Consider the following 27,425-nt stretch of genomic DNA (forward strand, 5'->3'; position numbering starts at 1 on the left):
TTGGAGATTCTAGCGTGTCTCAAGCATGCCAATATTTTTAACTGCACAGAAAGGAAACAAAAAAGAATGGAAAAACCTAATAAGTTCTTTGAACCTGTTTCAACGAAAAAGCAAAGTTCCATCAAACACATAAAACAAGCGGTAACACTTGCCTAGCTACTTTCAGCGTTGTTTTCGTTCTAATATTATACAACATAACACAGGAAAAACTAAGGTAGAAAGCTCTACGGAACATTCTAAATTACAGAAAATTGTAGCTACCAAAATTGACCATAAACACGGATGAGTTGACAAATTAGGAGATTTTTAGTAGGAACAAAGTCCAATAATTTGAATTTGTCTCCTATGGCTAAAGCGTCAAAAACGTGAATAAATGTACTAATGATGTACCGTAATGACGATATCTCAAAAGATTTTCGATGGTCGTACTAGTCAAATAAAGGCCTCGGAAAATACAAAAAATCCTTTCGAGGACCTGATGAGAGAAGAGTGGCTGAAGTGGATGCAACGAGTTAGAATCACAATTACTAGAAGAGCCAGAATAGACAAAAAAAACGAGTTATAAAACATTGAATTAAAGGGTACAGGATAAGGATAAAATTTCGGATAAGTTTTCAACATGGGCAGAGCCAGCATACAATCTTTGGTCAGTCTAATGTAAAGAATCAGTGGCATTTAATGTGACATTCCTGCTGTTACTAATAGTATAGTGAAAAGTTCACTATTAACCTGAAGAGGGACAGCTTACATTGAATGGATGATCGCAAAACTCCCTCTCCTGGTTCCAGTACTGATTAGGTGGACATTGCATGACGTGTAATGTACCCCATACACAGCGATAGAATCTGGTACAGTCAGGGTGAGGATGATAAAACGTTTGATCGACTGGACAATTTGGTGGCGTGCCTGGAGCGGGGGTAGGTGCTGGAGTAGGGGCAGGTGTAGGTGCAGGAGTAGGAGCTGGTGTAGGTGCAGGAGTAGGCGCAGGGGTAGGTGCTGGAGTAGGTGCTGGAGTAGGTTCAGGTGCAGGTGTTGGGGAAGGCGAAGGAGCAGTCGGGACGGGAGTTGGAGCGGGCGTTGGAGCAATGGTTGGAACAGTTGGTCCTGGCGTTGGCGCAGTAGGTACTTCTGTTGGTAGCGTCGGCGCTGGGGTTGGAGCTCCCGTCACAGTAGGAGCTGTTGGAACAGAAGGTCCAGCCGTTGGAGCTGTCGGATCGTCTCCCTCAGTAACGGGTGGAGTAGGAGCAGTGGGTATTGGCGCTGTGGGTGTCGTCGGAGGACCTACTGTTGGCGGCGTTGGGAACGTTGGGGCCGGTGTTGTATCGCCTGGTGCAGCAGTTGGAGGAGTTACGAGGTCTGCCGCACAGATTGATTCTTCTGGTCTGTTGCATTGGTTAATTTGTATATCAAACACCAAGTTTGGACCGCAGCTTAGCAAAAATGCTTGACCTTCAACGCAAAGGTAGTACAGGTTGCAATCGAAGGGATGAGGCACATTCACTGTGCCTGTAGCAGGACAACCGAATAATGGTAGTAAGCTGGGTGGTGGAGTTGGTGGTTTAGGTATATCTTCGGGATTTACTGTGGGTATCGGATCCAAGACACATGTTGAGGTCCCACTGGGACCACATTTGGAAGTGTAAATGTCAAACGTCTCCCCAATTCCACAAGTTCTTTCAATAGCTTGCTGGTCCATGCACATGTAGTATCGGTTGCAGTCTTGCGGATGTGGCAAGTAAGTTATACCTTGATTATTTACGCAAGGGTCATTGGCAGGTGGTGATGGTGTAGGACTGGGTGGCGATGGTGTAGGACTTGGAGGTGATGGTGTAGGACTTGGAGGCGATGGTGTAGGACTTGGAGGTGATGGCGTAGGACTTGGAGGTGATGGCGTAGGACTGGGAGGCGGTGGTGTTGGACTTGGAGGTGATGGTGTGGGTTTTTGCTCCTCGGGCTTTTGATCCAGTATGCATGTTGAGGTTTGCTCAGGTCCACAGACGGATAAAAAGATATCGAAGATCTGACCAGCGGCACATGATCGGTCAATGGATTGTTCATCCATGCACATGTAATACAATGTACAATCACTGGGATGTGGCTTATACGCAATGCCGTTGTTATTATCACATGGGTTGATGTCCAAGATGCACGTCGATGACTGTGTTGGTCCACATGTAGTTCGGTTGATATCGAAAACCTGACCAGATGGGCAGGTTCGCTCAATGGATTGAGTGTCCATACACATATAGTACCGCGTACAATCGAGTGCATGAGGCTTGTACGTAACACCATTATTGTTGCGGCAGGGATTGTTAGGGTTCGATGGTGCAGGGGCTGGTCCAGGCGGTCTGGGGCTCGGTGTCGGGGAAGGTGGTGGGGGTGGTGGTGGTGGTGGTTGAGGCGAAGGGGTGACATCGCGAATGCAGGTCGACTGCTTCACAGGACCGCAATTCCTTGAATAAATATCGAATATTTGGTTTCCGGGGCAAATAGCTGGGACATTACGTGTGTCAATGCAGGTAAAATACTGCTGACAATTTGTAGGATCTGGCACTAAGTTGACTCCCACGTTATCTGCACAGGGATTAGCGAACGGTTTCGGATCTGACATTGAGGGAGTGTCGTACACACAGAGCGCCTGGCTTGCGTCTACACAACGGTTCGTTCGAATATCGTATCTTTCGTGAGGAGAGCACTGGATTTCGTATGCTTCGTCGAAGATGCACAAAAGATATTTGGAGCAATCGTTTGGATAAGCAACAGTGTTTAAACCATACCCAGTATCATCGCACAAGGCTTTGAAATTAAACAGGCATTCAGCTTCGCCAGTGTTCATGCACGCTTTAACCTTTCGATCGAACGACTTTCCGGGAGGACAGGACATTTCGTAGGGCAGGGAATTGAGACACATGATATAGGAATTGCAATTGTTGGGAAGGGGCTCAAAGGTCATTCCACTACTGTTTTCGCACAATGCGCCATGCGACGCTTGTGCCGTTTGGAGAAGGACGGGCTGGAAATGATAAGGATAAGGGTTAGGGTGAGGTGAGGAGTTTGGTTTTGTGATTATGGTACAACTACACCGATAAGCTAAGATGGCATGAGCGTGTAACAGAAAAGAGCGTATATTTACAGAGCGTTTGGCATGATTTATTTACAGCGAGTATTGATCAAACGTCAACTCCATCTAGGCTCTAAACTTTTGACTATACACTTACAGCGCTTGGGCACGGAACTACCGATTCGAGATCACAAACGTTTAGCGATGGGTTGAATCGTGTTTGCGCCGGACATTCTTGGAGAATTCCTTGTCCACCGACACAGATGAAGTAATTCCGGCAATTAGTCGGATCAGCAACGAAGACTGGGTTCTGTGGATCGTCAACTGCTGGACAGTTCACTTCAACGCAATCGACCGCCGATGCAATGTTACACTGTCCTGCCGTTTTATCGAACTTCGTACCCGTTGGACATTCTCGCTCAAATTGAACTCCCTCGATACATTGAATGAACTTGGTGCAGGAATTGCTTACTGGGAAGTTTTGTATTCCAGTCGGAGGACAGTTGACGCAAGCGTTTCGATCACCATAGTCGCACATTTGTGTAGCACTCACAAAAATAAATGGTTCCGGACATTCTTGTGGGAAGGCTTGTCCATTAACACAGGTATAGTAGCGCCAGCAATCCGTTTCATGGGGTACGAAAATGTTTGCCTGTCCTTGGCAAACGGTTGACTGTGTTTGCACCGTTGCGCATCCCACGAGGAATAGCGCCAGTACTAATCCTGTATATGCGTGACGAAACAAAAGTGAAAGCAAACATTAGCTACGGCTTTTTTTTTTAAATGTACTAAATGCACTGATCACTCCGGTGGCATGCAAAAACAATGTAACCGCATAGAACACTCACTTATCATATTGTACAGCACTGTACTCTAAAGTTAAGGAACAGATAGGCTGCCTCAGGCACGATATCACTGCAATGCCACTGTTTCTAGAAAATAGCTGCCCGTACAAGCAGTACCATCTCTTTTATAGAAGGTATACGTGGACACCGACGAGGGTGGCCAAGTTCAACGCAAAAAAAAATGTCAGTGGAGAAGGATAAAAAATGCTCACATTAGATAAAACAGTGTACAAAAATTGTGTACCTTATCTATCGCTGCAGATTTCAGGTTCACGGTATCTGCTGCTGTATAAAGTGATATCGTATGTTTAACCGTGTGTAAATGTTTTATCATTAGTAATTAATCAATTATGGCAGTGGCCACAGCACGACAAACACAACTAAAGTCTAGGTGAGATTTTTGGAACGGTTTAACCCGGTACGGCCGGGATTGATTTCTACCATGCAGATAAAATAAGACATTTATTTTCGTACACATACGGGCACAGACAGTATGGACATTTCATTGTGAAAGAATTCGGCATGACTCAGGAACATCCGTAGAACCGTCCTTGATAGTGTTGTATGATAACAAACTATATGTTCTGAGTCTGTGTTAATTTCCGATTACATAGATTGATGTGCTCGAACGTTGTGTTTCCTTAAATGATACTAAATCGGATGGAACTCGTGCTCACGGTAAACGAATGGTTCTTAGTGTTTTGTATGTATTCTACGTCATGGGGTGGAATGTTGATTGCACAGTTGAACATTCTGGAATTTGGATTCTTCCTTACACTAGATTACAGATTATTCTTACGCATTTCCTGTACACGACAATAAAACGCACATATTTTTGAAACCGTGACCTTGCGACGTCCTGTTGTGCTCCTAAATTCTGCAGTAATGTGCCACTGGCAAAATGAATGAATTTTTTTTACGTTATATGATACCGTTAACTGAAGAAGAAGACGGTACCGTAACGAAAGGCAAGTTGATTTGCCAGTTATCTTCTACAGTTGCGAGTCATTGACAGGAGCAGTTTGCGGGTGTAAAAAAACAGCGTTGACGATGTTCGTGACAATTTATCATGATTTAGCCAGAACAGTCAACCAGCATTCCTATAAAGTGTGGAAGAAATTGCAAACACATTATACTTGTGGCACAGAACGCTTGAAAGGACGTTGGTTTGTTTCGCATAAAGTTAGGAGACTGCAATGAAGGGTAAGTTGGATATTTCGGAATATTATTGTAAAAATAATTCGGAAAAGCAAAACACTGAACTATAAAGAATTTTGTTGCACGTCCTACAGAATATTTGCTTTTGATAACCTTTCTGGGTGTGGCTCATGTTGTATCATGCGCTGTTATTCAGCAAAGAAACGAACCAACTTGTTTGGAAAACGACGAGTTCTTCTCTGCCGGTCCAGACTGCTATAACTTTTATTCGTGTCGCTATGGTATGCTAGAAGTTATAGAATGTCCACCGGGATTATTGTGGAATGATGCCATTACCCGATGTGATCTGGAGGAGAATGTACAATGCGAGGTAAATTTCCGCTACCGTTCGTTGCTATCTTTTTGTAAAACCCTATTTCTTTGTCACGATAATGTATGCACAGGATGAACAGACAACAGTCACCACGGAAGAACCCTCGACGGAAGCTCCAACACCAGCTCCAACATCAGAACCAACGTCATCGCCTCCATCGAACACGTTTATGCCAGATGTTGAAGGTGCCTTGCCGATACTGTTCCCGGGCTCAGAATGTCCACCGGACATTCGTGCGTTCCTGTTACATGCAACGGAGTGTCGGCGGTTTTCCTACTGCTTGTACGGCATTGAACATCCGCAGGTATGCCCGTTTTTGGAAACGTTTAACTTTGTCGTTGGCCATTGTGTACCGCGGGATCTAGACTTCTGTTTCCCAGGAAGTCAATAGTTGCAAACGGGTTACATACGTATAGATGCAAAAGCAATATTTCGACTAAAACCCTTGGAAACTTAAACAGCGAGTTTTTGGTTTCTGTTTGAAAATTTTTGTACTTTACGACAGTGCGCTATTTTATGGAGGCACACACACACACACACTGTATGGTCAGACATGTGAATAAATAATATTTTTTATTGATGATCCGACTAAACAGTATTGTTTGAAACTATATAACTCAATCGCACGATCGATCTAGGTTAAAATCTTTACTGGTTTTGTTCTATTCTTTGGTTAGTAAGAGATAAATACGCCGATGAACCATTCATTTTCATGGGTGATTTCGTGCTCTCATGGAGATCTTCTGATGACAGTCAAGCGATCTTGAATACTTCATGTTCCCGTGTTTCTCTACCGTGCTCCATTCTTCTTGAGCTTTGCCGGATTTACTCAGTTCAAAAAGCTACAATCAAAGCATTTACTACTCGATGCTTTGGTTGACCCTGACTTATATCATCTTGTCGTATCCGGTCTAATACTAACAGCGAGGTTTTACGGGTTTTGCCTGTCTAGGGTCTTGATCGAATTCGCAACTACGGGTGAGGAAAAGGCACACTTCGTTGAATGCTCCATTGTGGTAAGAACCAATTAAACGGAGATACGTGGAAGCCGCACACCAGTTCAAAGCATTAAACCGTCGAGACTATGCTGACCACGTGAGGAAAATCGAAATCCATTTACAGGAAGAGCCACGGATCTGTTGGATAACATATACTCGGGCAAAATGCTGAAATAAGTCATCGAACAGCAGATCATTTTTCATTACTATGCACACAAAATATGCCAACAGATGTAATTAAGCAAACATCATGGTCCTCTAACACAGTTGTTGTGTTTATTGAAGCTAATGTAGCCTCGGAATTCCTTGAACAATATTATTAAACTGCACAGATGTTTTCTAGCTGATTGTCCTGGCTTGATTGCTCAACAAGTCTTTGTAGTAGAATGCTTCCCGAAAAGCTGGAAAACCTCCTATATGTTTCCAGTGTATATACAGTGTATCCAGTGTATGGGATCTTTATGCTGTGTGCTGCTAGTAAAATACTTGAAATCCTTGTGTCACGCCATTTTTTTATTTCGTTTAAACAAATTTTACCGAATGATCAACTCGGGTTTCTACCCAATCGATCTATTGATTCCAACCTAATTTGAATGCTGTGACCCTGTAACCCTCTGCTGGACAACGGAAATCGGGTAAAAGTAAATTTAAACAATTAGCAATACAGTCAGGATGTCCTTAAAAAAAGAAAAAATACACATTCGTTGGTAGAAGAAAATCTCTTTATATCAGCATTTGCCCAGAATACATTCCTTTTCTATCGGATCGAAATGTTTAAACATCTGACAAACTTGCACTCTAGAAATGCCATCCAGGCAGAAGATAAACTTCTCACAGTTTGTGGGATGAGCTAGAATTTCAGTTCCCGTTTCTGGACAGCCGTAGGGATCTTGGAAAATTGCCTGAAAATAGTTAAGTATTGTAGTTGAAGCTATAAGCAAACATTTGCGTAGAATCATGAAATTCTACCATACCTGGCATTTAGCATTCTCTGGCAAATCACAAATAGAACTAGCCGTATTCCATTCTAATCCGTTCGGACATTGCATAGACAAAGGATTGCCGTGATAGCACAAAATATAAGCCGAACAGTCATCCGCTTTAGGTAGGTACATCGGTATAACTGGATCGTCAATTGCTGGACAGTAGTATATTCCGGGTGGGGACGTAGTTGTTTCATCATTTACCATTGTCGTTGCTTCAGAAGTCACTGTGCTAGGTTGCTCGAAATCGGGGGGCAATGGAACTGATGCACAGTCCACATTTTCGGGAAAATCACACATTTCTTCCTGGGCATTAAATAACATATCACTGGGACACCGACCAGTTCCAGCTGGCATGTTATTCTGACACAATAAGAAGGAATCACAGGACAATGGACTCATTACTGTTGCATTATCTGGTTTTCCCTGACAAATTTCCATAGGATCGAAGTCCTGTGTTTCGACTTTTACCACCAAAAGCGCTAACACTACACTAGTAAAGTGAAGTAATATGTACGATTTCATTTCCATTTCAAAATAGCTTCAACTTCGACGACTAACTTTCAACTGCACTTGCTTGTCGAATGGTGCAATTATTTAATATAGATCATTTTATCGTAGATTTTCCTTGAGCTGTCATGTACACGCAGGATGCAATCGCATTGTCAATTGTCAGTGGTTTTTTTGTGAAATTGAACTCATGTACTATTTTGCCCTTGAATGTGACGTTTACCAGCAAGTGATGCATTTAGTTGGACTTTCCCTGTGCTCCATTCATTGTGAGACCGCCGTTGAGCACTAGTGTAGCAACTAATAGACTTGCCCAATTGCCCACGCATTGAGATGTTTTTCAACGAATGAGATCATTGACCGAGTAAAAATAGATAACAGTAAGTAAGGTTTGGCCACACCAGTTAAGGTTTCGTTATTTGGCAGCATTCGTAGCGATCCTGTGTTATGTGTCGTACTCGTGCATCGTTTATCAGAAACAGAAGACATTTTAAGAACGTGTTTGGGAAGGGTGATACGTTATCAATAAACGGAAGTCACACTTCCGTTTATTGCTAGATTTAGGACGACTTTACTGACAGAAGCAGTGCTTGTTTTATAACTGGTGTTTTAAATTAGATAACCCAGTAGCTTTCGGCGTGATGATAAAAAAGTTTGTTTTTTTCGTGAGTTATATTTTCTCTGATAACAGGACTCACTTCACGTAGAGTCTTAACAACAATAACAAAAATTAGAGGATAAAAAACAATGAATGATTTTACCGGGCTTTATCGTTTGATGAAATTTCTCTCGCAATTGTTTTCGATAAAGTAGACCTTTTTAGGCCATCCGCATGGACATTGCAGGCGTGGTAGGATCAAATTCAGATAAAGTGACGGTGTGGATGTATGAGCCAGAGAGGTCGAAAAAATGGATTGATAGACGACGACGCTTGCCCAAAACTGGTATTGAGGACTGCTGAATTGAGTGTAATTCCTCAATTAGCTGAAGCATATTCTGCTAGATTAACACAGGTAAGATGTATAATATTTTATTTGAACATAGTTCCACATTGTTATACTTCTACTATGTTGATAAAGATATTGGTAAAGTGATCGCTACGATATACTTCAAATTAGAGCTGAAATCTATTACCTAGTATCAATGAAGACGCTGCTTTGTACATTTAGCCAGGTAGCGTGGAACACAACGAACGCTGACTGTATCCCAATCGGTGAGGAATGGACATCGTTGGGTAGACGCCTTGCCATTTCGACAATATACGTACAGATCGCAATAAGCGGGATGGCTCAAGAATTTGTCGTTGTTTCCGACGCACATCGAGTCAAGGTGAACTTTGGTAGTTTGTATCTAAACGATTAAAAATAAACGTTAAAGGTTAAATTACACAGTGAAAATATGCAATACATTTACCTTGCATTTAACAACTGCGGCGACATCACATTGTTTTGTTTTAAAGTTCCAGTGACTTCCGGGGGCACAGTGCATAAGAAATGGTTTTCTTTGGAAGCATAAATAGTATTCGCCACAACTGGTGGGACTGGCGGTGAAGGAAATATCATTAATTGTTGTTCGCTGACAAACGTCTTGCGGATCGAGTATGCGATCATGTTCGCAGGATACTTTTTCCGGATCGTCACAGTAACGTAGCGCAGCGTTCCAGTATCTTCCAGCAGTACACTTTTGTAAGATTGGTTTTTGATCCACACAGATGTAATACTCCGAACAGTCGGAGGGACTTTTTACGAAGCTTGGAAAATTAGGATCCGCCGCTAGGCAAAATGACTCTGGATCGGTTGCATTATCCATGGGCGAATTTACGGTGGATGTAGCAGGTAATGTGGTTAGCGAACTATCGGTAGATGTCGTTGTCAGGTCTGGGTGTGTTAAACTTTCACAATCAGCCGCATCTGTACTACACACATCTATGGAATGATAATACATTCCTTTGGGGCATGTGCCGTGTATGACTGAGTCTACATTGCACTGGAAAAATTTGGTACAATCCTCTGGATCGGCCACAAACGAATTACTTTTAACACCGTCACACAACTCGTTCGGTACGGTTTGCAGCGAATGAACTAGTAAAAAATTTATGGTAATCAACAATAGAACAGAAACTTGTTTGCGTTCCATGTTACTTCTGTTAACGGTGCGGTGAGAAACTAAGAAGCTTCATAGTTTGAGAAGCCTTAAATATGTTGACAGACCTCCGGAAAACGATAAAAAATCTAGGACACGATATCATAGTTTAAGAAATGTTGTTATCGATGGACTACTTTCACTGACAAAGTTGAACAGTTGCTGGAATCAAGAATGAATGTTAAGAAAGAGTATTTCGAGCATTACTTTTATCGCTTTTGTTTAAAGTTTAAGCTTCATTAAAGAAGATAAATAAAATAATAATAATTTGAATAAAAACGCTTAATGGATCGAATGGCATATTACTCTGATTTCATATACATCGTATCTTAGAAATGAGTGAATTCCATTGAGTTGAAACATTTCAAATTGGACAAATTAGATTAAATTTCCACTATTACGATAAGCCCACTGAACTTATGTGTTGGACCATTATCAGTTGTTAAATAGTTGCTATGGTTGCTATCATGTCAACGGCTCTTTAGCGGTGTAGACACTTCCACACTGTGCGTTGTTCTAAAACAGCAACTCTTCCGGTTGTTATCTTGTAAACACAGAGCTTTCGGAAAGCTTTTATTGGCTCAGCTATTGTCTCTCTCTCTCTTTCTTTGCTTATTGAGCGTTTCTACTGAAACTTCTATCATCGAAAGGAAACTATATTTCTTGTCAATTTTTGGTCAAAAATACATGAAATTTTTATATTTTACTAACATTGATTGACTAACATCTTCATGAACTTTTCGTCGTCTTCGACAGACATATTAAACATGTGGCAAGGCTTCTTAATGTGTTCCGCATAGAAAATGCAAGACATAAGATTTTAGTGAACAAAATGTAGTCATACGTTAAAAACTTCTTTTACGTATTATTGATAGTTTGAATACATTTTTCTGCAAGTATAAATTACGTTCATTTGATAATTTGTCCATTTTGAAGGCTATGACTAGGACACGGTTACGAAGTTTTTTCAATTTGTCAAAAAAATGTATCGCATGCGATTCGACGATAGCCTATCCGTCCGGATAATCTCGCGCGTCAAAATTAATTTGACATCACTGGTCCATGATGTAATATGAGGTTGGGCTTGTAAAACGTCATTATTATTTACACACAAAATGGATAATTTTTTACTCTTTTTAAGCTAAGCTGTAGGATATATAAATTTGATAATTTTTTGTTGCTGTAGTTCAATATTGTTGGAAGGTCAATTGCTAGTAAATGTTGAGTGTGTTATTTATGTATCATTATTCTTCGATGCAAATAAATGAGTTAAAACTTAATTTAATTTTTAGAATTTTATCTGTGTGGGAAAACAGTTCTTGTTTGCTATTATATCAATCTAATTCTACTACTTGCGCAGGTGAGTACTTTGACTGAGGGTAAATGTTGGGGGGGGGGGGGGGGGGGGCAGGTGAGTACTTTGACTGAGGGGACAAAAGTATTCTTGAAATCGTGATATTAAGAAGCAGTGTGTAAGTCCAACTGATATAGTCATCCGTATTGGTTTCGGGTCAAGAGACTTTATTTAAAAGACATCTGATGTTACTTTATTGGGGTTCCTTGTGAGTCCTTGTTATTCTCTGTCTTTCTATACCTGTTATGTTAGGGATCTTGATCGGCTGGTCAGCGATTGAATTATTAGCTTACAATTTGAATCAGTAACAGTATAGTATAGCAAACTATAACTCTGAAGGATTAGAGGATCAAAATGCTTAAGCGTAACAAACCATCATAACACACCAAAACTCTGCTTATTAGAGATTATAGGCCTAGTTCATCATTATATGGTCGGTATAAATTTAGTAAATTGTTACATAAAGAAAAGAAGAAGAACGGGAGTAGATTTTGTGAATGAGTGAAGTACGTAATTACAAATTTGCATTTGCGTTCCCGTTGTGGTAGTATCGATGGTTTATTTAAAAAATCATAAAGCAATGTACCGTTTATCCGATCAGTTTAGAAAGTTGCAGGAGTGTGTTTTTGCATCCCAAATGAGACCATCGTCACAGCGCTTCAGCATGGATTTACCCTTGTAGCAGAGATAGTAATGGCGTTCACTCTTTGGATGCTTTACCCATCGAGCTTGATCGTCCATGCAACTAACTTTCTTGGGGACCAGCGTCGGTTCGTTCACCTCCTTGTAGGGGGTGAAGTTTTGACATCTGGATTCTGCGATCGTCGTGCACCAGTTGTTTACTGGATCCCAGTGCAATCCCGGGGCACAACTGTGCGGATGAAACTTTCCGTTGTAGCAATAGTAATACCTGTGTCAGGAAAGGACAATAAGGAGGCACGGTTAGTAGGTGTGTCTTGCTTAAAGGTGTGTCTTGTTGCCTAATGCACTCACTTGGAACAGTCGAAACGATCGGCAACAAACACAAGCTTCAGTGGATCGTCCTTCTCGGGGCACACATGTTCCTGCAAATCGCAGTTCGCCAAGCTGGGCAGTGTGCACTGGCTCTGGGCCGCATTGAAATACAGTCCGGGAGCACATCGCTGTAGAACGGCGGTACCATCGAAACACAGCACATACTGCGAGCAGCTACGTCGGTGCGGTATGGTCAGGACACCCTCCGTCGGACAGTGGTACTCTTCGGTTTGAAAATCGTCAGGCACACCGGGATGATTTTCATCGAGTATAATTCCATCACTCGTTGTCGGTTCATACGGTGTGGTCTGAACGGTTGTGGGGAGCTTGGCTTGGCAAGAGACTAGCGCCGCTGGCAGGCACAGTCGTCGGAAGTTATCCCAGTAGAGCCCGGTGGCACATTCGCCATGCGACAGATATCCACCGAGACAGATGCGGTACCGACTGCAGCTATACTCGTCGGAAAAAGTGGCTCCGTTGCGTTTACCAACGCACTCTTCATCGAATGCCAGTGTGACACTCAACATACCGACGAACAAGGTCGCGGCTAGAGAGTTCATGATGGGCGCGATTGTCCAGCACAATTGTTCAGCGTTAAAAGTTAACAATCGTCTAATAACTGACACTACCTTTGTTTTGTGGTTCGGCTGGTTAGTGTCCCGGACACCTTTGTGGAACGCAATGAAACATTTCACTTTTAAAGAATTGGTTTTTATTTCCCGAACCCGTCTTTTGCGGAATGCAGTGTAGAAGACCAGCTACGAGCTATATCAGCCTAAGTGACAGTGTGTAGCATAAATTGGAAAGCTCGGTTAACATGCTTATCGGATCGTATCTGAAATTTAGTTATCGTTCCCGCATGATCACGGTACCACGCGAAAAGCGCTAAAGTGTCTGTCACGCGTGTAGTCTGCGTTGTAAAATGCATTTTTTGCGGTGCTTTCGCATGCGATAAACTTCCAACGAAAAGATGTTTGTTTTCGTTCGATGTAATGTCAAACAAAAGATTTCCATTTTTCTGTTGCAATATCGAGTAGATGCACTTTTAGCGCTGAGATTGTTCTAATTTCATTTTTGGCGCTGGTATGGCTGCTATCTCAGCGACATACATATTTCAAAGTTGTTGTTATTTTTCTCTTGGACTGTTAGCTAAAACCAGGTGAAAGTATGTTCCTCGACTGTTTTATTCCATTCGATGGCGAAGAAGACGTCCCTTTGCTTCACATGATTGCATCATGCGAAGCAAGCTGTAGCTGTGTTCAAACTCCACAAAGTCTTCATGCAATGTTTTTTGAAGGAATGTAGCCGTTAATATGACGAATACGACAGTAAGACAAATACATTGCTGCTGTCGATAGGGGGAAAAAATCCACCGATATGTACTACTTATCGTTGGAATCGTACTTTGTTATCATGACTGTTTACAAGACCGACGTGATACGTCATACGAAGTGCCGTGATATTCGCTTCCCAAGGTAAATTCTAGAATAATAACAATGGGTAGCGAAAAAACGTGTCTGGAAGCCAGACGAGGATTACGTATTTCCGTAAGGGGGTGTAAATCAAACGGACATAGCACCACCCCTAAAATATTGTCGGCGAGGCCCGACTGTCTGGAGCTTTGTTGGGGAGCATAACTTTGTCATCATCCAATTTAAAACTGCGCCAAATACAAGCTGTTGACAATTGTTTATGGCCGCTAAAGGCGTTGATTTTTTGTTTTCGTCTCGTCGCGTGGTGTAGCGGTATGCCGTTGTTATCATCGGCCCATGCTATCGACTTGTCTGGAGAGTGCCGGATTAGGATCATTCCCATAATACCCGCACGCGGTGCAGACAAGCTTGTGTAAATTTTGCAGTCCATGACGTAATATATTGACCGTGGTAGGAAATTCTCGGGAATGTTTTACACCGAGCCTTCATTTGTTTAGTCTACAGATTGTGGGAAAATGAAACCACATTTACCGCATGTACCAGACAGAGTTGTAAAAAAGAAACGGAAACCGCATCAACAGCGTATGGGGCAATAAAGTTATTACGGTTATTACGTTTAAATCTCACTGTGAAGGAGGATCGCATTTGAGACATCAAATGTGTCAGCACGTGAGATTTGATTAACATCGTTTTGTTATAGATTTGTTATTTTTGGACATCATACGTAGGACCAGACCGTCCTCCCGTGAATGGGACTGACGTTTTAGCTATGGGAAAATAAAAGCAAGAAAACAAGAACAGGTAGTTCGACACCACCTGCAGAAGGTGTCTATGAAGAAAAAAAGGAATTTTGAAAGATAACACATATCTGAAAGCAGCCTATGGTGATAAATTTATAGATTCCTGGTTATGGTTCCAGATTATCTAGTTTTCTTTAGGAATGGATTAGGAACATTTAAGTATAATGATTTGTTTAATCGATGTACAGTGCGGATTGTAGAACAAGTATCGGCATAAAATAGTGTTTGAATGTTTTTGCACTTAATATGGAGCAATATCACAGACTTAATGTAAATTTGAATAAAATAATGTGTTACTGTAGGGCCGGGGGGGGGGGGGGGGGGGGTTCCCCCGTAGTGAGAACTGACTATCCAACTACGTGATATCGGCAAGTATAGTAAGTCATTTGATGGCCGGTGTAACCTTAGGAAGTCGTTACGCCAAGAAGAACAAGAAGAAGATATCCATAGATATCAATATTAGTGTGCGGTTCTTTGGTAGGATCCCTTCCGGACCGTTTCCCATAGTGACGGCGGCTATCCTCTTACGTGGTATCAATAAGTCTAGTAAACCATTCGATGGCCGATATGATCTAGTAGTAGGTCGCTGATACAAAACATAAACATATGAAAAAATAGCTTAATTCCATTAAAAAGCTTAGTTTTTGTAGTAAAAATTCACCAGGCACCAAAATAAGCGCAGGAAGCAGAGGAGTGCAGAAGTACGACAGTCAGTATGACGATGACGAGGTACCCCCGCTATTCTTGGACGAAGTCATCCGTGTCATCAAACAGCTGAAATGCAACAAATCAGCTGGCAGCGATGGGCTGGTAGCCGAACTGTTCAAGATGGATCCGGAGAGGATTTCCGCCATCATGCATCGTTTGATTGTTAAGATTTAGGATCAGGAAGAACTACCGGACGAATGGAAACTGGGTTTCATACACCCGGTGTACAAAAAGGGCGACAGGATGGAACTGTGCTAACATCCGGGTCATCACAATCCTGAATGCTGCCTATATGACCCTGTCCCGAATACTCTTCTACAGACTGGAGCCCCTTGCTACAGATTCGTCGCAAGCTACCAAGCTGGATTTGTTGGAGGCAAATCGACAACCGACTAAATCTTCACTCTACGGCACATCCCTACGCACCACCTGTTCATTGACTTCGAGGTGGCCTACGATACCATAGATCGGACAGACCTGTGGAACACCATGCAGCAGTACGGATTCCCTGGGAAGCTGGTACGGCTGCTAAAGGCCACTATGGAGGGGGGGGGGGGGAGGGGTGCAAGGTGAAAGTTTTGAGCATGCTGTCGGTGACGGTGAGGTGACGGATTCTTCTGTTTGTTGTTCAACATCGCTCTGGAGAGTGTCATGCGAAGCGCGGGTTTCGACATCCGGGCACGATTTTCACCCGATCTCTCCAATTCCTTGGCTTCGCGGATGACATCGATATCATCGGACGGACAACTGCGGCGGTGTGCGAGGCGTACAACCGACTTAAATGCGAGGCTAATAGAATTGAATTGAGGATGAATGCGACGAAGACAAACTAACTGCTTGCCGGAGGCTCTGACCGTGATAGAGCTCGACTCGGAAGCAGAGTATCAGTTGACGGCGACGATCTCGAGGTGGTAGAGGAGTTCTGCTACATTGGTACGATCGTAACTTCGGACAACAACGTAAGCAGCGAAATCCGAGGGCGCATTGTTCAGGGGAGTCGTGCCTACTACGGACTCCACAAACTCCTGCGATCCAGAAGACTCCAGCAACACAAGAAATGTACGATTTACCGCACCTTGATACGTCCGGTAGTCCTCTACGGGTATCAGTCTTGTACTCGCCATTTTCGAACGGTGGGTGCTAAGGACTATCTTTGGTGGTGTGTGTGAGCAGGGCGTGTGGCGAAGGAGAATGAACAACGAGCTAGCTGAGCTGTTTGGCGGTGCTGATATCCTGACGGTAGTCAAAGCCGGAAGGAAAGCCGTGTTGTGTTCACCGTTTTCTAACCGGATACACTGAAGCGGTCCCCTCTTATCCTCACCGTTGTCGACTTCTTGAACTTGAATCGGTTAGCATGCGGCACTCTCATTCCCATTTCATCGCTTGTCTCCTCTCCAATGACATCGATGCTATCGAGTTTTTATCCTTGATTCCTTTGTGTGCTCCCTCCCGTCATCTACGAAACAGACCTCCTCTCTTTATTCCGTCTCTTAGTACACGCCATGGCCAGAATGACACTTTCATACGAGCGTTGGCGGCCTTTAATGACTCTTATCACCTATTTGATTTTGGCATCCCGGTATCCTGATTCCGCTCTCTTCTACGTGATTCCTCTTCCTTGTCTGATTCTTAGGCTAAGAATATATTTGTAAAACCCACGCGGCATACAAAATAAGATATAAATAAATAAATAAATAAATAAATAAATAAGCTGAACTAAAGTTTAGAATTCGTTATCCGCAGCAGTGTTTTTAAAATTTATTTTAGTTTTAGTATTACGACTCGGTGCCATTTTATCAGCTCTTTTTGAGCTGATTTTGTACAAATACCTCAAGGCGTTTCCTCCTTGTTTTTTCCTTATCCCGGGCTTGCTCGGTTGAATCTGCAGCAGTAAATGTTCAAAAAATAACCAGTTAGAACGCAACATAACCACGCCAGCAAGAATCCGAAAGATGACACCGGCCACGAGCAGCCACGCCAGCAAGCAGACAGAAGATGACAACGGCCACGCGCAGCCACGCCACCGTGGGAACTGCATCGCGCACCTGACGATGCAGCAACTGGACACCGGCGCACGTGGAACTACATCGTGACCAACCGGCCCACCAGAAACTATAAGTAGGGACAGATTAGGGCAGTTGGGGCAGTTACAATTAGAGTAGTTACGATTAAACTTAGAATTAAGGAAGTCTAACTTTAGCGTTAGACTTGACGGTAAATAAAAAATCTTTTTTTTAGCCATTCGACTAGAGAAATGATTTAACTAACCCCAATACTCAAAAAGTAGGATCTGTTGTAAGCTAAACTTACTTTTTCGAAACATTCAACTTTGTATTTTGCAGTTTTTTTATATATAAATAGTCTTTGAGCAGGAAATTGTTGATTGAAACCGACGAAAAAGACTGTTAAGCCAAAAATTCGATAATAAAAAAATAACAAGAACTCGGACAATACGGCGACACCCCGACATACTTAATAATAAATAAATAGCTAATAAAAAGTATTAGCAGTAGCGATGATGGTCTTCACAATGGTAGGACCGGATATCAAAACCTAGTCAGTTTTCTAGAACGTACTGACTATCGAGCCACAGGTAAAAAGAGTCAATGAAGCCAGTACAGGGAGACCTCTTGAACTTGTCGACCCGCGATTTTCAAAGAAGAAGAAGAAGAATAAATTTGACCGGTCAGGCATTGGTAAAATTAGGCAATAATCGACAATCCAAGACCTCTTGAGGTTGTTAGAAGTTTGGGTTTGAGGTATCAAAGAAACAAAGAAAAATGAATAAGGCAGAAAAGTATGCTTTACAGATGCTTGTTTTATTTAATAACCAGAAGATGCAGCATTATTACAATTGTGTTTAGCATTTCTTAGGATCACCAAAAGCACAGAGCTTAATGTCTGAGTAGAAGACTTGGTTCTTTCCACAAGACTGGACGTTTGGTTTACCCAGAACACAGATGATGTACTTGTTGCAGTTACCAGGATGTGCCTTCATATCAATGATGACTCCCTTGCACATGCCCTTCAGTTCGTTTTGAGTCGGTTCCGGAGCGCTCGTTGCAGTTTCGGTCGTGGTTTCCGCTGCTGTCGTGGTTTCACCTTCGATCGTGCAAACTGCATTGGGCTCGTAGTCGCACACTCCTCTCGACGAATCAAAGATGGTACCGCTAGGCACACATGTAGCTTCGGCTGTTTCGGTTTCACCCTGACAGGTAACAAAACTGGAACAGGTGGTTAAGGATGGGAGTACCGTTCCATCGGGTTGTCCGGCACATCGGTCACTGGTGGTCAAAGCGGTAGTTGTTTCTGGTGCCGCCGTAGTGGTTACTTCGCTTGAAGAGCTTTCGTTCGATTTTTCCTTGGAACCAGAATCTTCCTTAGATTTTTCCTTGGACTTTTCCTTAGACTTTTCCTTGGACGATTCCTTGCTCTTGCCGGCTAAGGTGGCCGAGCAGAGAACGACTAGCACAAGGAGAATGCACAGTTTCTTGTTCATCTTGAAGAGATTCGAGTATGATACGCTATCCAGCCTTAACTCTGCTTATATACCGTTTCGCCGAAACGCTGAAGAGATAATGAACCAGACAAAATCAACAGATCAGGTGTTACCGTACAGCGCGCCTGTCTGAGACGATGACAAGGATGCAATAAACAAAATTTGTTGTTGTTTTTTCTATAATGTTTCATGTAGAGCAGCACACAGTGCATTTGTTATTGTTTTATTCGGGAACATAAAATAGATATCACGAAGCTTGTAGTTAGTGAACGTATGAGGTAGCACGGCGGTAGGCGGTAATCCAAACTTCGCTGGCCACACACGTCACTGGATCACCGTGACCGCAGGTTGCTAATTCTGCAATAAAGATGGTATTCGGTGGACATTGCTGCACGTTGGGTTGACCCAATACACAGATTACGTAGCGCGTGCAGTCCGTCGGATGCTCCAACATACCGACAGTAACTCCACGGCAGAGATCCACGGGAACACTTGGGTCTAGGGGAGGACGGGTTGGTTCTTCCGTAGGCAGCGGTGGTGCAGCGGTACTGTTTCCGGTCGGTCCCGACTCAGCACATTCGACATTTTCTGGATGGTCACATACTTCCCGTTGCCAGTCGAATAATGTACCCTGCGGCTGACAGGTGATTTCCTCCGCGATGTCTTCATTTTCACAGCGGAAGAAATTGCTGCAGTTGCGCGAAGGTGCCAGCGAACCATCGGGACGGCCAGCGCATGCACCGCCTTCGTAGCACTGGACATTCTCTGGATGGTCACATACTTCTCGTTGATAGTCAAACAGCGTACCAGCGGGTGCGCAGGTAACCTCTTCATTTTCTAGCTCATTCATGCAGATGATGAAGTTGGAGCAGTTTGTGGCAGGGATGAGGGTTCCATTTGCACGGCCCGTGCAACGATTTTCTTCTGTCCAGCAGGTCACAAACTCTGGGTGATCACATACTTCACGCTGATAGTCGTACATGGTACCTTCCGGCAGGCAAGCTACCTCTACCTCGCGATTTCCTTGGCAATTGACGAAATTCGAGCAGTTCGTTGACGGAAAAAGGGTGCCATCGGTTTGACCTTGACAGCGGCCTCTGTCAGCCGACGAGTTGCGAGGCACAAAGTTGCCCAGAATCGGGTTCGACTGACGTTGGAAGGAAGCCAATCCCGCACCGACAAGGCAGCACAGGCCAGCGATTATGAGTAATTTTTCCATATCTAGTTGTACGATGTTTCTTTTTGCGTTCGTACACAAACTGATGCCAAATGTTCGCATGGGTGGAAGTTTTATAGGCCGATTTGGGCTTATTGGCGATAATCTAATCCTCATAAAACCTTATCAGTTATCGAAGTATGTACTGCGAACGCCCGCGAGTTTTCAGGGGGTCAGATAGTACCAATATTGTAAATGTGAGCTAACAGAATTTGATTAGATATTTTTGTACGCTACGCCTAGGATCGACATGTGAGTGCTTGTCGCAATTACCTAAAATACTGGATAAAGTACGATAAACTGCAATGTTTAGCTACTGATGGTCTGTTTTACATATATTGAATGTACAATCTTATATTGTAAATACATCTAGCTTAGTTGAAGTACAAATTTTCAGATTAAATGCAGCTCAACAGGGTTATTTATTACGGTACGTATAAAAAATGTCGACGTATAATCTTTTTTTCGTCAATCCCCTTCGTGATATTATTGTCTGCATACCGATGGCAATCTTTATGCGGTAGGACTGGGTATCGAACCTCGTCTGAACTGCCTTCTCGTACATAGCGCTGACAGTTCAGCTACGGGTGTACTTAGTTAACAAAGTTAGTAGTGGCAAGCCTAGATCTCTTGATCTTTAAGAGCCAATGAATCAGAAGGTACATGCAATGTTGTGTACGTTATAGGAACGTACGACGTTCTAGTACGTTGAATAATAGTTTAGCAAGGAGTAATCTTTGCGGAATGTGTAGACAAATTCGAGAAAGGATCGTCAGAGAGACGAGCCGATTGTCGCGAAGTCCGGCAACAAACAGTCTCCGTGCATTACCATGGTGTAAGTTCAATGGATAGGTAACCGCAAGTTTGAAGTCATCCAAAACTTCACCTATCTCGGGTCATAAGTCAGCACCGAAAACAGCATAGAGACGGAGTTACGCGTTAGGATTCTGGCGGCCAACCGGTCATTCTACAGCCTGAGGAAACATCTCACCTCAAAAAACCTGTCGCGACGGTCGAAGCTGGGACTGTATCGTTCCTTTACAGTGCCAGTACATACGCCTCTGAGACATGTGTATGTGGATGGCCTGGTCATGTTATACGCATGGCACCGGACGACCCAGCTCATAAAGTCTTTTTAGGCCGATTGAGGTGGGAGGATGGCGTGGAATCAACCGCCATCAAGGCCGGGATAACGGATTGGTAGACGACGGCGCGGAACCGTGAGCGGTTCAGGACTCTGCTGCGGCAGTTCAAGACCGAAAAGCGGTTGTAGCGTCTGATAAGTAAGTAAGTAAGTAAAAAGTTCAATGGCTCAACGTCAAGTATTGCACATCGTCCGGAATAAATCAGTGGCACACTGTATGACTGGAACGTAGATCGGGTTATTTGCTCGGTTTTTGGTTATACTCAAGACGCGCCAGGGATATTATAATTTTTTGTCAAACCAAACGTTGGTACATACAAAAGTATATCAACTTTTTTTGTTTCTTTAGCGACGGCCAGATCGTATTGCTTAGTATCAACCTTCAAAAAGGAGCAAATATTGTATTGATTTTAGGATTTTGTCTGCGTACGAATCGCGTTATATGAAATTGTGCATTATTTTTCATTAACTAAAGGATCGGCTACAATCGGAAGGCGGATGATAAAGGATTGACAAAGGGAGGAAGTTATGTAGTTACAATTAGTTTATTGGAATATCTTAAATGGTTTACATATAGCTTTATTTTATGGGTTACTGATCTTGAACACATTTATTTTTGAAATTAAATAGCAACAACATTAATGTACATACGATATGACTCGCTGGTAAACCTCTACCCAAGTTGGACTAGCAACACAGGTATTCGGATCACCGAAGCCACACGTAGAAAGCTCAGCGATAAAGATGAAATTGTCGGGACATCGTTGGATTGTAGGCTGACCCAAGACGCAGATCACGTACTGCGTGCAGTCAGACGGATGTGCGATCATTCCCACGGTAACGCCCCGACAAATATCGTTTGGAACGTTAACATCTAGTGGAGGACGAGTCGGTGCAACAGTTGATGTTGGTGGTCGATCCGTACTATTGCCACCGGCACCGGACTCCCAACATTTAACATTTTCCGGATGGTCGCAAACTTCTCGCTCCCAGTCGAAATGGGTTCCGGATGGTTGACATGTGACTTCTTCGAATATAGATTCATCCTCACAGATGAAGAAATTGCTGCAGTTGCGTGAGGGCGCCAAAGAACCATCCGGACGTCCGGCACACATGTCACTTTCCCAGCACAACACATTTTCCGGGTAGTCACATACTTCACGCTGGTAATCGAAAAGAGTGCCGGCCGGAACGCAGGTTACCTCTTCGTTTTCCAACTCGTTCATGCAGATGATAAAGTTGGAGCAAGATTCCGCAGGAATGAGGGTTCCATTCGCTCGTCCTGTGCAACGGTTATCCTGGCTGTAGCACGTCACAAACTCTGGATGATCACACACCTGACGTTCGTAATCGAAGAGTGTACCGTCTGGAACGCAGGCTATCTCGCGTTCGCTGCCGCCTTCACAGCGGATGAAGTTGGCACAGTTGGACGAAGGGAAAAGGCTTCCTTCTGGAACACTATCACATCGATTGCGATTGATCGGGGGCCGTCCAGTTGATACCCACGGTGGGCGACCGGTCGACACCCATGGAGGTCGTCCGTTTTCGTTTGATTCACTTGATGATGACGAGGAAGATGACGAGGATTGCAGTGAGACACCAACTAAACAGCACAGCGTAAACGCCAGTATTGTCAAAAATTTGTTCATCGTCAACTGTGCTGTATGACTGGTCTAGTATAACCCTGAAATTAATGAGGAATAGCATAAACACGCGGTGCTATATAAGAAAAACTGCGCGAAACGCATCAGTCGATCATGGCAGCGCTACCATTTATCAGAGTCAGATTAGGCATAGTGATATATGACCCATGGGAAACAGAACGATTGACGGAAACGTAAAACACAAGAAGTATAATCCGATATTTCGGCCACTGCAAAGTGGCAGTTTGATTAGATAAACAGAGAAGTAGATGCTTAAAAAGCTTGCCAGACATTTAACCAGTTAACTTGTATGAAGAGCTATGAAGAACCTATCCAACCATCGGTTAAGAAATATTGAAGTATATTCATAGACGATGAAACAATTAGACGAAAACAGTGAGGATTTGCTGAAAAGGGTATAATTCGACTTCGTTACGTCTGTTCGGACATTACATTGGCTTGTTGTGATCCAGCATATATGACGTCACTAACAACTACCGGGTTGATCGTTAAGTTGTTATCGGGTTTATGTTTATTGGTTTGTGATATCTCGAAAGCAGTCCAGACGAGACGGTTTAACTGATTCCAGGAACACGAAATAGAGGTTTGTTGCTTAATCTGGTTCGTATGGTGACGTAGAAGATAACTGACCAGCCAAACAATCGTTTGGAGCTCGCGAATGTAATGCGTAACACAGTGCCCAGAGACGTTTGTAGAGAAACACGTCGTGATTTTTTTGTGTGCCACGGCATACAATTGTACCTAGTGACAATATGTGCACACATATTTATAAGCTGGTCCGATAGCATTGTTGTCCGCAAGAGGCCGCAGTGGTCTCATTGAGGTGATGCCGTATTAGCTGCACATTCCACATTTTCCGGATTGTCACATTCGCCTGATTCTGGATTGAACCACAATCCGCTTGGACAAGTGTTTGGGTAAGCAACGCCCTGATAGCAGGAGTAATATCGCTCGCAAAGCGTATTACTAGGAATTAAAGCGGTGTCTGGTTGCCCGTAGCATATTTCCAGCGGATCCACCGTTGGGGGCGTTGCCACCGGTGTGGAAGTAGCTAGCTCATGGTCACATTCCACATCGTATCGCGTGCCGCAACGCTGAAGAGTTTCGTCGAACCAGTAAAACAGCGGACAGGACAGACGGTACGCGATCCGATCGATACACTGGTAGTACCACTGACACGAGTCAACACTAGCTATGTAGCGGAAATTGGGTACACCGTCACACAATGGTGATGGATCAGGAGCGGGTGCTTCTGGCAGTGCTGGAGGCTCGTCAAGATCGCATTCCGATTGATTTTTTGGCACACATCGTTGCTGTTGCATTGAGAACCATTCATCGGTGGGGCAGATTTGTGGGTACGCGTTGCCATCGATACAGTTGTAGTAAAGGTAGCATGCGTTGGGACTAGGGATATAGCTCAGGTCAGGAACTCCTTGACAACGATCATCCTCAGCCAAGACGGAACACCGTGACACAAAGAAAAGCAACAGTGAAACCTGTAACAACGACCACATCGTACTAAACTTCACATTCACTAAACAGAACCACTATCAACTGATGTCTGTTTTATACACCCCATGTGTCCTTGGAAGCCAATAAACCAGCAAAGGAAGCGCTCTGATAAGCCACCGGATGGTTTGTTTATGTCGGGTCATAATATGAGAGCAACATTTATTGGAAATTTCATAGGACATAATTATTGAGTTCACAAGTGCCGAACATTAGACGCCAACTTTCGGAAGTGCTACATTACACGACACATTCTCCGGCAGGTCGCAGAGCATCGTTTCCGGATTGAAGTACAAACCACCGAGGCAATTGCTCGGATATGCACCTTCATTGAAGCAGATGTAGAAACGGCTACAGTCGTCAAGGCTGGGCACATAGGTACCATTGGGTAGTCCGTTGCATTGCTGGTTACCCGTCTCTGGTGGCCCAGTAGGTGGAACCGTTGGGGGGATAGTGGGTGTAGGGGGTGGAGTCGGAGGGGTGGGTACATTGCAGATTGCAACGGCAGGTGAAATGCACTCGCGTGTGGTTTGATCGAACCATAAACCGGGTGGGCAATATAGAATGTATCCAATGCCACCCGAGCAAACGTAGTAAGCTTCGCAACGTTGTGGACTAGGAACGTAGTCACCGTCGTCTGCGCCAACGCAAACGTTCGGGGTTGGTGTGGTCGGTGGACCATTCGGACAGAAGACATCAATCGGATTACCGCAGGATTGCGTCTCCTGGTCGAACCATGTACCGTCGGGACATATTGTTGGGTAAGCGGTACCTTCCACACAGACGTAGTACTGATTGCAGAACTGTGGATTGATGACCATCTCACCATCGTCTACATTGTTGCAAATGCCTGGCGTTGGTCCTGGAGTAGATCCCGGTAATCCGGGGTTACTGCACTGTGCCTCCTCTTCCGGAATGCAGTCCTGAGTGGTTTCGTCGAAGAAGAATCCATTGCGACAAATCATTGGGAAGGGTGTACCGTTAAGGCAGTAGTAAAACAGTTGGCAGAACTGTGGGCTTTGAACGTAGGAAAAGTTTGGACGTCCAAAGCAAAGATTTGGTTCCGAGGGACCAGGAGGAGCCGTAGGCGTTTGTGTCGGTTCTTCTATGTCACATTCAACCTCGAACCGATTGCCACAACGGCCAAGCTCAATGCTGAACCAGTATCCGCGCGGGCACGACAGCCGATACGCAAAGTTGTCTATGCATTGATAGTAAAACTGACAGGATGTAGTGCTTGGTAGGTAGGTGAAATCGGGCAAATTATCACATTCTGGCGACGGAGGTCTCGGTGGTGCTTCCGGTAGTTCTGGTGCCGGTTCGATGTCGCAGTCGGCTTCATCCTGCGGCACACAACGTTGCAACTCCATGGAGAACCAAAGATCTTCGGGACATGTGTATCCGTACGCCTGACCATCAATACATGCGTAGTACAGATAACATGCTTGCGGGCTTCTTACGTAGGTAAGGTTGGGTACGCCGATGCAGATCTCATTGTAAGCCTGGATGGAGCCCACCAGCAGTAGACAGCCGAGGATAGTCGTCGCCAGCGCTGCATTTGAAAAAATTGATGTAAAGTTAAGTTAAATTAAATGCGGAACGCTTCACAGGTGTGAACACTTGCTGCCATTATCACTTCCTTACCTTTCATTTTCCAGCACTTTGCTATAATTCATTCAACGATGTGCCATTTATCGTTTATATAGGAAAGCTGTCGGCAACAACTGTGCGGGATCAGCGAGGTGTTCACTGTCGGTCGGTTGGATTGAGCTATCTGTTATCTGCCAAAGCAAATTGATGGTACTTCCGACAAACTGACCAGCTTTATTGTGGATGTGTCCATGTGGTCAAACCGACGCAGTGAAGATAATTCAGGAAGGAAGTTGTAAATGTACAATGCCGCATCATACTATACTCTTGCTTTGCTTTGAAATGGTCCCAGCGGCAATTCTTTCAAATTGGATGCTCATTTCGTTTATAATATGGTTATGAAACGGCACTCGAAAATAGCAATGCATTAGTGATTGATTTGACAAAACGGTTCAGTAGTGTTTTGCTTGCGTTACTTCACAGGCGATAAGCTGGTATGGTCCAGGTTAAGTAAGTTTAAAAAAGATATTAAAGAAGCATAGACATATTAATTTTTGGGGAAACATATTCTTCTCAAGGTGTAGTCTTGTGTGAAGTTCATACTTTTTATAAAGTTATGAATTAACAGATCTGTCGCAAGTGCAACTTTCGCATATTATCTTCTTCTTCTTCTTATTCTTGGCCTGCTCAAGATTGAGCACGTCGCGTCGACATAGCCAGGTCTCCAATCAGTTTCCAGGAAACTCGGTCTAGGGCTGCAGTCCTCCATCCACGGCTGCATCATGTCTCCGACAGATTACAGTAGACTCCACTTGATCCAGCCAACGAGCTCGCTGTGGTCCTCTACGCCTCGTGCCGAACGGGTCGCTGACGAGCACCTTCTTAGTGGGGCATGAATACGGCATCCTCATCACGTGCCCCAGCCAACGTATCCCTCCGACTTTGATTACCGTCAGGATGTCAGCACTGCCAAACAGCTCAGCTAGTTCGTGGTTCATTCTCATTCGCCACACGCCCTGCTCGCACACACCGCCAAAGATAGTCCTTAGCACCCACCGTTCGAAAATGGTGAGTACAAGACTCGTACCCGTAGAGGACTACCGGACGTATCAAGGTGCGGTAAATCGTACATTTCTTGTGTTGTTGGAGTCTTTCTGGATCGCAGGAGTTTGTGGAGTCAGTAGTAGGCACGATTCCCCTGAACAATGTGCCTTCAGATTTCGCTGCTTACGTTGTTGTCCGAAGTTACGATCGTACCAAGGTAGCAGAACTCCTCTACCACCTCGAGATCGTCGCCGTCAACTGATACTCTGCTTCCGAGTCGAGCTCTATCACGGTCAGAGCCTCCGGCAAGCAGGTATTTTGTCTTCGTCGCATTGATGCTCAATCCAATTCTACTGGCGCGTTTCAATCGGTTGTACGCC

At 43.9% G+C, this 27,425-nt stretch overlaps 7 protein-coding genes and 1 pseudogene across 7 annotated transcripts in view; all 8 read right to left on the reverse strand.

Moving 5' to 3' along the window:
* LOC126556056 (rab11 family-interacting protein 4B) overlaps positions 1–27,425 on the reverse strand; it is a 314,228-nt gene that overhangs the window by 232,329 nt on the left and 54,474 nt on the right. The window lies entirely within an intron of this gene.
* Positions 725–26,062, reverse strand: LOC126567365 (uncharacterized). The gene is made up of 14 exons (XM_050223589.1): positions 26,056–26,062; positions 24,636–25,963; positions 23,747–24,398; positions 21,890–22,841; positions 19,186–19,975; positions 18,329–18,878; positions 12,418–13,105; positions 12,145–12,334; positions 7,410–7,781; positions 7,227–7,337; positions 3,910–3,934; positions 3,219–3,784; positions 1,947–3,013; positions 725–1,814 (listed from the first exon to the last, which is right to left on the reverse strand). The coding sequence occupies exons 1-14, from the start codon at positions 26,060–26,062 to the stop codon at positions 725–727; spliced, it is 8,388 nt and encodes a 2,795-aa protein (XP_050079546.1).
* LOC126556234 (probable chitinase 10) lies at positions 9,069–10,064 on the reverse strand. Its single transcript, XM_050211460.1, has 2 exons — positions 9,342–10,064; positions 9,069–9,278 (listed from the first exon to the last, which is right to left on the reverse strand). The coding sequence occupies exons 1-2, from the start codon at positions 10,062–10,064 to the stop codon at positions 9,069–9,071; spliced, it is 933 nt and encodes a 310-aa protein (XP_050067417.1).
* Positions 12,022–12,998, reverse strand: LOC126556248 (probable chitinase 10). Its single transcript, XM_050211475.1, has 2 exons — positions 12,418–12,998; positions 12,022–12,334 (listed from the first exon to the last, which is right to left on the reverse strand). The coding sequence occupies exons 1-2, from the start codon at positions 12,996–12,998 to the stop codon at positions 12,022–12,024; spliced, it is 894 nt and encodes a 297-aa protein (XP_050067432.1).
* Positions 18,220–18,880, reverse strand: LOC126556318 (protein obstructor-E-like). Its single transcript, XM_050211563.1, has one exon. The coding sequence runs from the start codon at positions 18,876–18,878 to the stop codon at positions 18,240–18,242; it is 639 nt and encodes a 212-aa protein (XP_050067520.1). The 5' UTR covers positions 18,879–18,880; the 3' UTR covers positions 18,220–18,239.
* On the reverse strand, positions 19,141–20,118 carry LOC126556217 (probable chitinase 10). The gene has a single exon (XM_050211445.1). The coding sequence runs from the start codon at positions 20,095–20,097 to the stop codon at positions 19,141–19,143; it is 957 nt and encodes a 318-aa protein (XP_050067402.1). The 5' UTR covers positions 20,098–20,118.
* On the reverse strand, positions 21,877–22,997 carry LOC126556167 (uncharacterized; annotated as a pseudogene).
* On the reverse strand, positions 23,718–24,416 carry LOC126556297 (peritrophin-1-like). The gene has a single exon (XM_050211540.1). It carries the CDS (start codon positions 24,414–24,416, stop codon positions 23,718–23,720), a length of 699 nt encoding a protein of 232 aa, XP_050067497.1.

This window comes from Anopheles maculipalpis, chromosome 2RL (assembly GCF_943734695.1).
Source record: "Anopheles maculipalpis chromosome 2RL, idAnoMacuDA_375_x, whole genome shotgun sequence".
NCBI classification, from domain to species: domain Eukaryota; kingdom Metazoa; phylum Arthropoda; class Insecta; order Diptera; family Culicidae; genus Anopheles; species Anopheles maculipalpis.

What these genes read in the sequence shown, in the direction of transcription:
- LOC126567365 (XM_050223589.1), bottom strand. An exon ending in TGACGTGTGTGGCCAGCGAA is followed by an intron (nt 18,879 to 19,185) that starts GTTTGGATTACC and finishes AATCTCTTCAAG; the next exon opens with ATGAACAAGAAACTGTGCAT. An exon ending in GATCGTTTCGACTGTTCCAA is followed by an intron (nt 12,335 to 12,417) that starts GTGAGTGCATTA and finishes TTCCTGACACAG; the next exon opens with GTATTACTATTGCTACAACG.
- LOC126556217 (XM_050211445.1), bottom strand. Translation starts at nt 20,097, where the DNA reads ATGGAAAAATTACTCATAATCGCTGGCCTGTGCTGCCTTGTCGGTGCG.
- LOC126556318 (XM_050211563.1), bottom strand. Translation starts at nt 18,878, where the DNA reads ATGAACAAGAAACTGTGCATTCTCCTTGTGCTAGTCGTTCTCTGCTCG.
- LOC126556234 (XM_050211460.1), bottom strand. Translation starts at nt 10,064, where the DNA reads ATGGAACGCAAACAAGTTTCTGTTCTATTGTTGATTACCATAAATTTT. An exon ending in CCGCAGTTGTTAAATGCAAG is followed by an intron (nt 9,279 to 9,341) that starts GTAAATGTATTG and finishes TTAATCGTTTAG; the next exon opens with ATACAAACTACCAAAGTTCA.
- LOC126556297 (XM_050211540.1), bottom strand. Translation starts at nt 24,416, where the DNA reads ATGTGGTCGTTGTTACAGGTTTCACTGTTGCTTTTCTTTGTGTCACGG.
- LOC126556248 (XM_050211475.1), bottom strand. Translation starts at nt 12,998, where the DNA reads ATGAACTCTCTAGCCGCGACCTTGTTCGTCGGTATGTTGAGTGTCACA. An exon ending in GATCGTTTCGACTGTTCCAA is followed by an intron (nt 12,335 to 12,417) that starts GTGAGTGCATTA and finishes TTCCTGACACAG; the next exon opens with GTATTACTATTGCTACAACG.